Source organism: Poecilia mexicana, unplaced genomic scaffold, assembly GCF_051168715.1.
Source record: "Poecilia mexicana isolate PSO_F unplaced genomic scaffold, ASM5116871v1 scaffold_7, whole genome shotgun sequence".
Classification (NCBI taxonomy): domain Eukaryota; kingdom Metazoa; phylum Chordata; class Actinopteri; order Cyprinodontiformes; family Poeciliidae; genus Poecilia; species Poecilia mexicana.
This window is the reverse complement of record NW_028263376.1, coordinates 1,729,977-1,746,199: the sequence shown is the minus strand read 5'-3', so window position 1 is coordinate 1,746,199 and position 16,223 is coordinate 1,729,977. Positions and strand designations below refer to the sequence as shown.

General features: G+C 44.0%; 1 protein-coding gene across 2 annotated transcripts in view; it reads right to left on the bottom strand.

Annotated features, from left to right (window-relative positions):
• ptpn11b (protein tyrosine phosphatase non-receptor type 11b) overlaps positions 1-16,014 on the bottom strand; it is a 63,955-nt gene extending 47,941 nt beyond the window's left edge. For both annotated transcript variants that reach the window (XM_088006851.1, XM_088006850.1), the window contains exon 1: positions 15,883-16,014. In XM_088006851.1, coding sequence (XP_087862977.1) covers positions 15,883-15,896 — 14 coding nt within the window. In that variant the 5' untranslated portion in view covers positions 15,897-16,014. The remainder of the gene's footprint in view (positions 1-15,882) is intronic.
• Positions 16,015-16,223: the final 209 nt, after the last annotated feature.

Sequence of the window (16,223 nt, the reverse complement as noted above, 5' to 3'; positions counted from 1 at the left end):
AACCAACGGGACAGAGTCCCACCTCAGACGAATGGGACCGTGTCCCACCTCAGACCAATGGGACAGTGTTCCACCTCAGATCAACGGGACAGAGTCCCATCCGAGATCAACGGGACAGCATCCCATCCCAGATCAACGGGACAGAGTCCTATCCCAGACCAATGGGACAGCATCCCATCCCAGATCAATGGGACAGTGTCCCACCTCAGATCAATGGGACAGAGTCTCACCTCAGATCAATGGGACAGAGTCCCATCCCAGATGAACAGGACAGAGTCCCATCCCAGACCAATGGGACAGCATCCCATCCCAGATCAAGGGGACAGCATCCCATCCCAGATCAATGGGATAGCGTCCCACCTCAGATCAACGGGACAGGGTCCAACCTCAGATCAACGGGACAGGGTCCCACCTCAGATCAACGGGACAGTGTCCAACCTCAGATCAACGGGACAGTGTCCCACCTCAGACCAATGTGACCAACGGGACAGAGTCACACCTCAGACAAATGGCACCAACGGGACAGAGTCCCACCTCAGACCAACGGGACAGAGTCCCACCTCAGACCAACGGGACAGTGTCCCACCTCAGACCAACGGGACAGAGTCCCACCTCAGACCAATGGGACAGAGTCCCATCCCAGATCAATAGGACAGCATCGCATCCCAGATCAATGGGACATCGTCCCATCCCAGATCAACAGGACAGCGTCCCATCCCAGATCAACGGGACAGCGTCCCATCCCAGATCAACGGGACAGGGTCCAACCTCAGATCAACGGGACAGGGTCCCACCTCAGATCAACGGGACAGTGTCCAACCTCAGATCAACGGGACAGTGTCCCACCTCAGACCAATGTGACCAACGGGACAGAGTCACACCTCAGACAAATGGCACCAACGGGACAGAGTCCCACCTCAGACCAACGGGACAGAGTCCCACCTCAGACCAACGGGACAGTGTCCCACCTCAGACCAACGGGACAGAGTCCCACCTCAGACCAAAGGGACAGAGTCCCATCCCAGATCAATAGGACAGCATCCCATCCCAGATCAATGGGACATCGTCCCATCCCAGATCAACAGGACAGCGTCCCATCCCAGATCAACGGGACAGCGTCCCATCCCAGATCAACGGGACAGCATCCCATCCCAGATCAAGGGGACAGCATCCCATCCCAGATCAAGGGGACAGCATCCCACCTCAGATCAACGGGACAGGGTCCCACCTCAGATCAACGGGACAGCATCCCACCTCAGATCAACGGGACAGCGTCCCATCCCAGATCAACGGGACAGCGTACCATCCCAGATCAACGAGACAGCGTCCCATCCCAGATCAACAGGACAGCGTCCCATCCCAGATCAACGGGACAGCGTCCCACCTCAGATCAACGGGTCAGCGTCCCACCTCAGATCAATGGGACAGAGTCCCATCCCAGACCGATGGCACCAACGGGACAGAGTCCCACCTCAGACCAACGGGACAGAGTCCCACCTCAGACCAACGGGACAGTGTCCCACCTCAGACCAACGGGACAGTGTTCCACCTCAGACCAATGTGACCAACGGGACAGAGTTACCAACTCAGACCAATGGCACCAATGGGACTGTGTCCCACCTCAGATCAATGGGACAGAGTCCCATCCCAGATCAACGGGACAGCATCCCATCCCAGATCAACAGGACAGCATCCCATCCCAGATCAACAGGACAGTGTCCCACCTCAAAACCAATTGGACAGTGTCCCACCTCAGACCAACGGGACAGAGTCCCACCTCAGACCAACGGGACAGAGTCCCATCTCAGACAAACGGGACAGCATGCCATCCCAGATCAATGGAACATCGTCCCATCCCAGATCAATGGGACATCGTCCCATCCCAGATCAACAGGACAGCATCCCATCCCAGATCAATGGAACAGCATCCCATCCCAGATCAACGGGACAGTGTCCCACTTCAGATCAACCAGATACAGTCCCACTTCAGACCAATGGGACAGAGTCCTACGTCAGACCAATGGCACCAACGGGACATAGTCCCACCTCAGACCAATGTGACCAACGGGACAGAGTCCCACCTCAGACCAATGGCACCAACGGGACAGAGTCCCACCTCAGTCCAACGGGACAGAGTCCCACCTCAGACCAACGGGACAGTGTCCCACCTCAGACCAACGGGACAGTGTCCCACCTCAGACCAACGGGACAGTTTCCCACCTCAGACCAATGGCACCAATGGGACCGTGTCCCACCTCAGATCAATGGGACAGCATCCCATCCCAGATCAACGGGACAGCGTCCCATCCCAGATCAACGGGACAGAGTCCCATCCGAGATCAACAGGACAGCATCCGATCCCAGATCAACGGAACAGTGTCCCACCTCAAACCAATCGGACAGTGTCCCACCTCAGACCAACGGGACAGTCCCACCTCAGACCAACGGGACAGAGTCCCATCTCAGACCAACGGGACAGTGTCCCACCTCAGACCAATGTGACCAACGGGACACAGTCCCACCTCAGACCAATGTGACCAACGGGACACAGTCCCACCTCAGACCAATGGGACCAATAGGACAGAGTCCCACCTCAGATCAACGGGACAGAGTCCCACCTCAGACCGACGGGACAGTGTCCCACCTCAGACCAATGGGACCAATGGGACAGAGTCCCACCTCAGACCAACAGGACAGAGTCCTACCTCAGACCAAAGGGACAGAATCCCACCTCAGACCAATGTGACCAATGGGACACAGTCCCACCTCAGACCAATGTGACCAACGGGACACAGTCCCACCTCAGACCAATGTGACCAACGGGACACAGTCCCACCTCAGACCAATGGCACCAATGGGACAGTGTCCCACCTCAGATCAATGGGACATCGTCCCATCCCAGATCAACAGGACAGCATCCCATCCCAGATCAATGGAACAGCGTCCCATCCTAGCTCAACGGGACAGTGTCCCACCTCAGATCAACCAGATAGAGTCGCACCTCAGACCAATGGGACAGAGTCCCACCTCAGACCAATGGCACCAACGGGACATAGTCCCACCTCAGACCAAGGGGCAGAGTCCCACCTCAGACCAACGGGACAGTGTCCCACCTCAGACCAATGTGACCAACGGGACAGAGTCCCACCTCAGACCAATGGCACCAATAGGACAGTGTCCCATCCCAGATCAACGGGAGAGTGTCCCACCTGAGATCAACCAGATAGAGTCCCACCTCAGACCAATGGGACAATGTCCCACCTCAGATCAATGGGACATCGTCCAATCCCAGATCAATGGGATATTGTCCCATCACAGATCAACAGGACAGCATCCCATCCCAGATCAATGGAACAGCGTCCCATCCCAGATCAACGGGACAGTGTCCCACCTCAGATCAACCAGATAGAGTCCCACCTAAGACCAATGGGACAGTGTCCCACCTCAGACCAATGTGACCAACGGGACAGAGTCACACCTCAGACCAATGGCACCAATGGGACAGAGTCCCACCTCAGACCAATGGCACCAATGGAACAGTGTCACACCTCAGACCAATGGCACCAATGGGACAGTGTCCCACCTCAGATCAATGGGACATCGTCCCATCCCAGATCAATGGGACATCGTCCCATCCCAGATCAATGGGACATCGTCCCATCCCAGATCAACAGGACAGCGTCCCATAGCAGATCAATGGGACAGAGTCCCACCTCAGAGCAATGGCACCAATGGGACCGTGTCCCACCTCAGACCAATGGGACCGTGTCCCACCTCAGATCAACAGGACCGTGTTCCACCTCAGATCAACGGGACAGAGTCCCATCCGAGATCAACGGGACAGTGTCCCACCTCAAACCAATGGGACAGTGTCCCACCTCAGACCAACGGGACAGAGTCCCATCTCAGACCAACGGGACAGTGTCCCACCTCAGACCAATGTGACTAACGGGACACAGTCCCACCTCAGACCAATGTGACCAACAGGACACAGTCCCACCTCAGACCAATGGCACCAATGGGACAGTGTCCCACCTCAGATCAATGGGACATTGTCCCATCCCAGATCAATGGAACAGCGTCCCATCCCAGATCAACGGGACAGTGTCCCACCTCAGATCAACCAGATAGAGTCCCACCTCAGACCAATGGGACAGTGTCCCACCTCAGACCAATGTCACCAACGGGACAGAGTCCCACCTCAAACCAATGGCACCAATGGGACAGTGTCCCACTTCAGATCAATGGGACAGAGTCCCATCCCAGATCAACGGGACGGCATCCCATCCCAGATCAATGGGACATCGTCCCATCCCAGATCAACAGGACAGCATCCCATCCCAGATCAACGGGACAGCGTCCCATCCCAGATCAACGGGACAGCGTCCCATCCCAGATCAACGGGACAGCGTCCCATCCCAGATCAACGGGACAGCGTCCCATCCCAGATCAACGGGACAGTGTCCCACCTCAGATCAATGGGACAGAGTCCCACCTCAGATCAACCGGATAGAGTCCCACCTCAGACCAACGGGACAGTGTCCCACTTCAGACCAATGGGACATCATCCCATTCCAGATTAATGGGACAGTGTCCCACCTCAGACCAATGGAACCAACAGGACAGAGTCCCACCTCAGACCAATGGTACCAACGGGACAGAGTCCCACCTCAGATCAACGGGACAGAGTCCCACCTCAGATCAACGGGACAGAGTCCCACCTCAGACCAATGGGACAGTGTCCCACCTCAGACCAATGGGACCAACGGGACAGAGTCCTACCTCAGACCAATGGGACAGAATCCCACCTCAGACCAACGGGACAGTGTCCCACCTCAGATCAATGGGACAGTGTCCCACCTCAGACCAACGGGACAGTGTCCCACCTCAGACCAACGGGATAGTGTCCCACATCATATCAACGGGACAGAGGTGGGACGCTGAGGTCGCTGACCAACGGGTCTGAGGTCCCGTTGGTCAGACCCTCCAGGGAAGCCTTAACCTACAGACACGCTCTGTGACAGTAAAGCCATCTGTTGCTGTAACAAGGGCCGGGCCGAGGTGATAGAGCCCCACTAGCTCCACTTCAGGCTTAATACGCCAGCTGGCACCCTGCGGGTGGAGATTACGAATGTTGTAGTTACATCGGATCATAGTGAGGTTGCGGCAAGTTAATCCAGCCAATTCAGCAGAACGCCATTAGGCTATTAGTTTTACAGATTGTGTTAGGGAAGCTTTGCTGCACACAAAGGATTGTACAGATTTACCAAGTTTAATTCTGCTAAACTTAGCTTTAGTTGTATATCATCCAAATCAAGTTTGATTTCTATTTTCTTTTGTTTTGATTTTTCTTTTTTTTCTTTTTTTGGAAAAAAAAAGTTTGCAACAGACATAAAAAGTAACAGAAGTTTTTTTAAAAAAAGTTTCTGGCTTCACAGAAAAACAAACATATTAAAGGAATGCCAACATGACTCCAGAACAGTCAGAACAATGATGGCATTAATTCAACTGAGCACTGAAATTCTACATGTGGACTATTCTATATTTTAAGCTACAAAAAGATTAAAATACAGCACACACTTGACTTAGAGATTAATTTTAAATCTAATTTGTAGAGGATTATACGTGGTGTTGCTAAAGGTTCTGTACCAGGTCCATTGTTGTTCATTCTGGACGACAGAAACCCAGTTTCTAAAACTCTTATAGCTGCCTATTTTAGCTTGTCAAATATTCATTAATATTCATTAATGTGTAAACCATATTAATAATGTCTGGTCTTCCATAATCCTTAGGGGTCCAGGCTGCTCCGGTTTCTCATGTTCCCTGTGTTTTCTATCAGACATTTCTCCCATTTCATCTCCAGTTACTGGCCTTCCCTCACAGCTGGACCCAGTTTCTTATCAACCACCTGCTACAGTCATCAACTCTCCTGGATAAATATATTTAGTTTTTCTGTTCTGCGCCATGTGGTTCTTGTCTTACTCGTGTAGATTTTACTGAACTTTAATTTTTTTCAGGTTTTTGGTTTTTCTTAAGTTAAATCTTTAAATCCCTGTCTCCTCTCTGCACACTTTGACGCTAGAGGAGTAAGGTCAGATCAAAACACATCAGCTGCCTTAGAAATCCAGGCACATAGTTGATACAAAGTATTATAACAGAAAACGTATAAATATGAAGTTTTCTTTGTAGCAATTTGGTAAATCCAGTATAATGTTGAACTGTTCCATTTGCTTTGCAACATCTTTACAGTTTTCTCTGAATAAATTTAGGTCCAAAGAGCTTCTGCAGCAGACCGAGAGTAATTCCCCTGCTACTTTCTTGCACCGTGGTGTAATTTTAGCTTTTATTCAAATTCTGACTTTTCTTCTGAAAGGGCAACAAAATAAAGCATTTCTTTTTGAATCATGAACTTTCTTTAAAAGTCACTTATATAACCTTCTTGGAAGTTTTTCTATGAAATTTTGCTAAGATCTGCACTGATGAACCTCACTGTGCCTTGCAGGGAGAACAAATGTGCCTCTACTCTGTGTTACTTCAGTCAATGATTAACTGGAGAAAGAAACAGGGAAACAAAGTCTTTTCAGCTAAAACTTTGGAAAGGTTGTGTGTATTATAAACCAGATTTTAATATTATTATGAAGGAAACGTGTATAAGTTTTATAAAAACAATCCAGAGAGAGTATGCAGCTGTTGTACTGAGTGTTGTGTTCACTGTCAGTGAAGCGTATTAGAGACTAACCTGTCGACATGCATGGTCCTACTTTGATCTTAGAGCTACTGAAAGATGATGAACATGAACCTAACACCACAGATAGCTTCTCACATTTTGTCATGTTCCAACAATTAAACATCACTGGATTTTGAGGATTTATGAGATTATATGAGACCATTTTCAAGTAATACTTTAATTTTGTAAAGAACACTTAACACTGGAACTGAACAATATTTCAAATATCCAAAACAAACGACAATTAAAATGGAAATAAAAACTATACACAACAGAAACCATAAATAAAACTGATTATGATTACTGCCCTTCAAAACTTATTTATCATAAGAATTAAGAATGAAGCTCATATTTATTTATCATGCTTATTGTGACAGGCTTATGGACCGACACAGACATTAAAATCGGATCAGTTTCTCCCTAGCAGGAGTGATTCTGGCTTTTTCAAGAACAAGGTTTGACCCCCAGCAGGTGGCCCTCATTGCCCTGCATCCAGCCCTAGTAGCTCGGCTCGTAGGTTTCAGACATACTGCCTGTGTGTGTGGGGCAGGCTGGGGGTCAGACAGAAGCTCAGGGAGTTTCTGTTGCCCCTGAGGGGAAACAGCCTTGTGCTGCGTCCAGCCAGCACTCTATCCTCTTACATAATGTTTCAGGTTCAATATAACCGCTGAGCTATTTAAAGCAGGCCTGTCTAGGCCTGCAGACAAAAAGGTGATATACTTAGCAGCCGCGGCGCACCATTAAACCCTATGCTGAGGTTATACTGGTCACATGCAAGCTATGGACTGCAAGCTACTGGTGAGGCAACAATTATTCCGAGCCATATTTACATGAACAGAGGCAGAGCTCCAGGACAGCCATAAGCAGCGGTTTCACTCCAAAGTTGGATAAAACAGTCCCAGGAATGCTGCTATTTAAAACAAGCAGTCTGCACCTCAGGACAGAACATTTCTATTTACATGGAGTAAACAGGGCTTATGCAACGCTGATTAAAAGTGTCTCCAGGCATCATGGTTAATAAATAACAAACACCTCTAACCATATTTTAAGCAGAAAGGAGCTTCAGTTCAGGCGGCTTCCTGCCTGAAGGACAGACATGCAACTCCAGAGAAGTTGGTTTGCTTAGTGGGAACTCACTTTGCTCACTTTTCCTCGTTTTGTCAGCCAAACAAAGAGGGGAGGACTGTATACATAATTGCATTCAAATATTTGTGACTAATATTCAAACAAAGAAACAATAACCCTAACTCTAACCCTAAGAAATTATTCCCCCTCCAGATTCAAGACTTTTCAGTCTCCATCAGTGTTTCCATCAAGGTGTTTATGAACATTATTAAGTATCGCATTAGAATCGGTTGATGGAAACAGAAACATTCAGAAAAACTTCCTAAATTTCCCAAAAATGTTTTTATGTCCGCAGGCTCTGTGGTTTTTGGATTTTCCGAAGAAGAGATGGAAACACATTTTGTCAAATAAGATTCCATCAGTTCATGATTTGTCTCCTACATTTCTGTCCTGCTCGACTAAATGAATCAAATGCAAAATGTGTGAAAAAATAGCTGCTGTCAGTGGGATCAGAGCACCACTGGAAATGTTTGCAGCGCTATCTTATTCCTCCACCTGGGCTGTTGTTTTCCTGGCAGCTTATCATACAAACTGACTCACCGCTCTCAGCTGGTCGGCAGAGATTCAGTGACGGATGAGGTCCGTGTTCAAACAATAGAGAGCAGAGGTGGTTTCCAAGCGTGGAAAGGCCGCAGCAAGTCACAGGATCAGAAACGTAAACCAACAAGCCATCATGAAGCGAGCCACAGTGGCATCGCAGCGTGGGGCGCCTGGCGCACGGCTGACGTAAACGCTGCTAAAGTGAACAACAACGACAGGAATCAATGCTTCCTCCATCACCAACCCGCTTCACTACACAGACAACGCATGTGGAAATGACAACCACATGGTCCGCCATGTCATCCGGAAAAACACAGCTTGACTTAATCTTTTTAAATAAATTCAAACATGTGGAAATACAGCTGTTTAATTTTGTAAAGAAAATAGTATATAATAGAAAACATAAAATAAAAACATAATAAAATTAGGGTTGGTTTTTAACACATTAATTAATTACATAGATTTTAGTGAGTTAAACATTTTGATGTAATTAATCCCATTTTTTATGGCATGCACCGATTCACTTCTATTTTCACTTTCAATATTGATACCAATATCTGAGGTTATTATCAGCTGATAAAACATCAGATAAAGCAAAACAGCTGAACTGACTTAAAATGTTTGTTTTTATTAAACACAGAAATAAAGTCAATTGTAAATTTACTTGATAACTCTGCAACACTACAGCACATTTAAACAAACCAACAGCTTATCGTCACAATGGTCTAATCAAATTTTCATCAATCAAGCTGTAAACTAGTTACTTCCAGCCACCGCTGACTTCCTTGTATCTCCAGTTATGCCACAAATTTGCACAAATGTAGACTAACATAAGCTTTGTTTTATTGCACATAAACAAATGTACAACAAACCAAGCGAATGCAAATAAAAGGAGAAAGTCAAAGTGGCTGTTGCTCCAGTTTCTCTCAGTAATATTTTCAAACAGGTTAAGAACTTGAAGCAGTCATTAAGGATGCAGGCAGCAAGATGATTATGCTTCTGAGTATTTTTAAAAGTAGTAACCACTTAGCACCCGACTGCCACTATCAACTTCCTGGTAAGAACAGGAGAACATCTCACTGCCTGAGCTGATTGCTCCAGCTTTGGTGAAGATTCAGAGGTTTTAATGGGGTCAGAAGAGATGAGAAAATCTGCTCCAGTTCCAACAGATGAGAAAAGTGATCTGAATCAGTCAGCACAGCGCTTTGGCCTAAAACTGCCTGACAAATCCAGACAAAATGTTTCTATGTTTATAACAATTCAATAAAGGCAACGAGGAAATACAAACCGGATTCCAAAAAAGTTGGGACACTAAACAAATTGTGAATAAAAACTGAATGCAATGATGTGGAGATGGCAAATGTCAATATTTTATTCGTAATAGAACATAGATGGCAGATCAACAGTTTAATCTGAGTAAATTTAACATTTTAAAGGAAAAATATCTTGATTCAAAATTTCAGTGTCTACAAATCCCAAAAAAGTTTGGACAGGTAGCAATAAGTGGCTGGAAAAATGAAATTGAACATATAACAAACAGCTGGAAGACCAATTAACACTAATTAAGTCAATTGACAACATGATTAGGTATAAAAAGAGCTTGTTAGAGCGTCAGTGTCTCTCTGAAGCCAAGATGGTAAGAGGATCACCAATTCCACCATTGTTGCGCAGAAAGATAGTGCAGCAATACCAGAATGGTGTTACCCAGCGTAAAATAGCAAAGACTTTTAAGTTACCATCATCAGCCGTCCATAACATCATCAAAAGATTCAGAGAATTTGGAACAATCGCTGTGTGTAAGGGTCAAGGCCGTAAAACTCTACTGGATGCTTGTAATCTCCGGGCCCTTAAACGTCACTGCACCTCAAACAGGAATGCCACTGTCAAGGAAATGACAGCATGGGCTCAGGAATACTTCCAGAAAGCATTGTCAGTGAACACAATCCACCGTGCCATCCGCTACTCTACAGTGCAAAGAGGAAGCCATTTCTAAGCAAGCTCCACAAGCTCAGCTGTTTGCACTGGGCCAGGAGTCATTTAAAATGGAGGGAGGCAAAATGGACGACTGTTCTGTGGTCAGATGAGTCACAATTTGAAGTTCTTTATGGAACACTGGGACGCCATGTCATCCGGACCATAGAGGACAAGGATAACCCAAGTTGTTATCAACGCTCCGTTCAGAAGCTGCATCACTGATAGTATGGGGTTGCATGAGTGCTTGTGGCCTGGGCAGCTTGCATGTCTGGAAAGGCCCCATGAAAGCAGAGAGCTATGTTCAGGTTCTAGAACAACATATGCTCCCATCTAGACGTCGTCTCTTTCAGGGAAGACCCTGCATTTTTCAACAAGATAAAGCCAGACCACATTCTGCAGCAATCACAACATCATGGCTACGTAGGAGAAGGATCTGACATGGCCAGCCTGCAGTCCAGATCTTTCACCTATAGAGAACATTTGGCGCATCATAAAGAGGAAGGTGTGACAAAAAAGGCCCAAGACGATTGAACAGTTAGAGGCTGTTCCCATTCATGTCTAGTTGTCTAGAGGCAACTAGACATGAATGGAGAGCATTCCTATTTCTAAACTTGAGACACTGGTCTCCTCTGTCCCCAGACGTCTGAGTGTTGTAAGAAGAAGGGGAGATGCAACACAGTGGTAAAAATGGCCTTGTCCTTTTTTTGGTATTTGTTGACGTCATGAAATTTTGAAACAACATATTTTTCCCTTAAAATGATACATTCTCTCAGTTTAAACTTTTAATCTGTGATTTGTGTTCTATTGTGAATAAAATATTAGATTACAAACAATGTTCAACCAGAGTCTAAATCTCCCTACTGTAATCCATAGGGGGGCCCAGAAAATGTTTGGTGATCTGACCAGAGATCTGCATGTCAAACACTGAGGATTTTCTTTCACTGATCAGTAAATAAAAACTGGAAACTATTCTAGAAACTGATTTTTAATAACCCATGTTTACTTTATGTACTTTGTTTGGAGTTTGGGTGAAAATCAGATAAAAGTTTCAGAATCCTTTCATTTGCTGTTGAATCATACACAACCTACAGCAGATCTTTTCTTTACATTTATTTATCCAAACAAGCCAGCTTATTAAACATTGTTTATGTATCATAGAAAGACGCCTGAAGGTCTGACTGTAAAGGAAACCAGACATCGGTGTCACCTTAATGGAGCAAGTCTAAAAAAAAACACATATTAAAGCTGATTTACAGATAATCTGTTTAAATGTGCAACACCACATCCTGCTGACTTTATTAGAAAATCCTTGTACTGCATAATTTACAAGAGATTAGTTTGTGATCACTGATTAAAAATTGGTGAAATTTTAATTTTATTTTAATCTCCTCCATAGCCCTCCTGTCCTGCTGTTGCAATACTCTGAAATGTTACATTAAAAACATCATAAAACTGAGACTAAATATTCCTCATTGGGTAATTTTATCAATACCTATTCCAAAAATGGTTTTATTTTTGTGAATTAACAAGCACATATATTTTTTATGTGGCATTAATAGTTTCTTAATCAAGTTAGACATACTAATTGCTCTGTATGTATTCATTATATCCATACTAGAATGTAGTGGATATTTTTAATTTACAGAATATATAAAGTGACAAAATACAAAGCAAAGAAAGGAGAAGACACATTCTGGTGTGAAGAGAACATGGAGGTAAATTTCATAAAGGCTGAAAAAGTGACAGACTCGGCGTCTGCTTCCCCTGCGGTATCTCAGCTCAGGAAGTACGAAGCGAGCCACAGAGCAACAGTCGAACATCCTCCGACCAACCATTAGCCATGGAAACTAAAAACATCTTCAACTTGAACTCTGTGTTTCCTTCAGAGTCTGTCTGAGGTGCTGCATCCTCAGGAAACCTGCGCTTCTGTTCTCAGTGATTCTCAGAAAAATCTACTGAACTGAACTCATTTTTATGATGAGAGTTTCAGGCTGAACTATATTCCATCTCCTCCAACAATTACTTTAAAAAGGTCATGAACGAGGTGATATGTCATGTATGAGTAAAACGCGTCACTGTCTGAGGAAAGGAAAAACTCTTCTTTCAGCCAGAAGCCCACAGCTCTATTTATAAGAGGTGAAAACTTTTTTATTGAGCTTTCTTTAAGAAGCAAAACACAAAACACATAAATGTCCTCATTGCTATGTAGGGGCCACTTTCTAACATTTTTAATAAAAAAAAAAAATAAAAAAAAAACAGTTTCATTTTATCACAGTATATGTAAAATGTATGATCCAAGTGCTTTCATTTAAAAGTATAAAGGGAATAATTATTCCTTCTAATGCTGAGATATTCCAACATATTGGTTATTAGTTTTAGTTTAATCTGGAGTTCTTTATCCAACTACTGTGAGGAACATTATTTCTTTTAGCTGTTATGCTAAAAGAAATATGTTTCCATTACAAACATACCGTTTTGTAGATTGAATTTTGCAGCATCTTTTCATAAGCATGAGCAAAAGCAAAAGTTTAATGAGCTTCTATTTGTTGAAAATGTTGTCCAGAGTTTCAAGAATTTTTGTTCTGACAACAGAAACAAGAATCCACATTATAATGGTTTTATACCCACCAGGTATAGAAGAACTGCATGTCCAACACATTTTCCACCCCTATACCAGTGGACAGTTTGTTTCAACTGTAAACTCTGTGACTGCTAACACTGCGTTTTCTAAAGTGCAAATCAGCAGTGGGGGACAGGAGACAACTCCAGGATGGAGTTATTACTACCATATTTTCCGGACTATAGAGCACACCTTACTATAAGCCGCATCTAAAAGTTTTTTTTTAAAAAACTGGAAAAGTACATACATAAGCCGCTGGTATCTCCGTCACTCTCCATTTTTCACAAGCAAATCTGCTATTAAGGATGCGGCCCCGCGTCTCCAATTCTGAACCACGGATTTGCAAAAAAGACAGTACTTCATATATAACTTAATATCATGTGCTTCTGTTCACTAACTGTTCCAGGAAATCCAGGTTAAAACAGCATCTTCTCTCTAATTGCTAGTCGATCGATAAGATCAATCAACTTTAGGTTAACTAAATAACTTGCATCTCTAATTTAAAGCTCAATTATTTTTTAAATGAACTCGCAAAAATATGCCACTTAGTGATTTAAACATGCCAGACATCTAGGGGGCAGTACTGCTCAAAGCTAAAACCTGTCAGCCAATCAGCTTGCTTCAAAACAACCTTCTTGCAAAGTGGAAACCAGCTGCCAGCAAGCTAATGTCTATAGTTATCTCCACTCTTCAGGAAACAGCCAATCTACACCAAGGAAAACACACGGCCCTTCTGGATTGGCTGCTTTGCAAACATCAGCCAATAGCATGTCATATACCGACACACTACAGATGTAAAGCACTTCAGCAACTGTATTTACTTTTGAATTTTTCAGGTAAACTGTGAAAAAAATCTGTGAATATGCACATTTTTCACTGATAATTTTGAGTTACATTCCACAGAAAATGAACAAATAGGTGAATCTGACCTGTGAATAGGAATGGCTCAAACGTATCGTCTTATTTTACAACATGAACATATAAATATGTTTTTGCATTAGGGCTACAAACTTTCAGGAAATGAATTCATTTATGTACAACTGCTAACAGTTAAGTTTCTTACCCATTTTTGGACATTATTATTTTACCAATCATGACTTAATTCTCCAGAAGCCTTGTGATCTCAACTACTACAGAAGCAGACCTGATGTGAACATTAAGAGATGTTAAAGTTCATTCTGAAGGCTAAATATGGTATGAATATGAAGCATCATTCACACCTGAAACATTAAACATACACTGCACACACCGACACTGTGATGCATGATTCCAACCCGAGTACTGGTTAGTTCTGTTTATATCCCAAAGTATTAAAAACGCTACATTGAGAAGAATTTTAAATTAGTTCAAAATGCCCTTTGCATGTCACAGTGAAGTTCATATTTCTACGGTTTGTGCAGGAAGTAGAGGCCCCTTGGTGGGGCCGACAGCTTGGTTATTCCTTGGGTTAGCTCTGGTAGTGACCGTCTTATAGATGCTGCAGGTTTAAACAACAATCTCATGATTTTAAGGTAGAAATACAGGAAACTGCAGTTTAAAAACAACTGAAGTAGTTATGGGTTCATTCCCAGCGCAAAAGTGAATTCAAGATTTCATGTTTGACTTTTAAAGGGACACCATGAGAGCATAAGTTTGGATGGATCTGTAAAGAAACGCCTCTTAGTCAGACGTTCCTAAACTTTTACCTCTTGCAGAAAAGACAAATTTGCCCTTTTGGAAATATTTTTGGTAAACAAAAAGCACAGGAGAGAAATAACTCAGAAACCAAAGAACAGCAAAAAAAAAACTTGTCTGTGTTGTATATTTAAAAAATAAAAATAAAAATAAAAGTATGTTCTGTTATATCCATCCATCCATTTTCTGTTCATCCTTGTCCAGGAGGGTTGCTGGTGCCTATCTCCAGCTAATGTTCCAGGCAAGAGGTGGGTCACCCTGGACAGGTTGCCAGTCTGTCGCAGGGCAACACAGACAGGATACACAACCCACACTCAGACCCAAGGAGAATTTAGAGAAACCAATTAACCTGACAGTCATGTTTTTGGACATGACTGTCCAAAGCTGGAGGAAGCTGGAGAGAACCCACCATGCACAGGGAGAATATGCAAACTCCATGCAGAAAGACCCCAGGCTGGGAATTGAACCCAGAACCTTCTTGCTGCAAGGCAACAGTGCTACCTACTGTTACGTTATAACTATTATTTTTTGTTTTGTTAACAATAAGAATTGTTCTTAACCCTCAGGATTTCATATGATCCATATTTAAGAAAAAATATTTGATTCAGTCTCATTTTTATTTATTTTCTGATTTAAGTGGCCATTTATTTATTGAGTTTAGGTAAAGTATCCTTAAGTTATTACACTTTTTAAAATTACAATCAACGATTTGTGAACTTTAGAGAAATTTTATTAATTCTGTGACAGAGTCTGGATTTCGAAAATCCATAGCAATCCAGGCTCCTCACCAGGCAAAGAGGCTGGACATTAGAAATCTGTAACAGTGACCGAACAAACTGCGATAAATCCAAACATGCTGCAGCAATAGGCGCAGACGGACCGGGGCTTTCTGCGACACACGGACCCAGAACGCGTTATCAGCGGACCGACTCGGTTTAAGGCGTTTATCTTAACAGCAGGCTGCGAGAAATAACGCCTGTCAGCGCAGTAAGTCAGGTTTACGGCTGCTGCCAGCAAATCAGAAAACCACTGAAACATAGCGGATATTTCTGAATACATTTCACTGTGTGTGGATTAGAGGAGCCAGGAGAGCGGCAGGAAAAAGTTCAGGTTTCCCGGCTCCGCCTGCCTTAACTCGGCTCGTAAAAAAGGAGCCCGGAGGCTCAGGGTGAGGAGATTTAACAGAAATAAAAATAAAATGAATAAATATACTGTGTATTACCTGCGAGATGTCATAGCAGACTCTGAAAGTTGTCAAGTATCCCCAGTGATCCCGTCCTACCTCTGCTGAGTCGATGAGCGGATACGGAGCTCCGCAGGACCCCGGCGTTCAGCTACAAGTGATCACTGACACTTTTTCCGGTTATGACCTGTCACAATAAAAGCTTCAGAAAAGGTTGGCTCCAAGAAGCCAGCCCCGAGGTCAGTAAACTGAAAACACAGATTTATTTTTTTCACCAGCAGTGTCAAATATATGTGTTAAATATGCTTCTAAGAAGATATCCCATAATGAAAAGAAAAATATTAAATAATCAATTTCAATTGTATTGCGCTAATTCACAA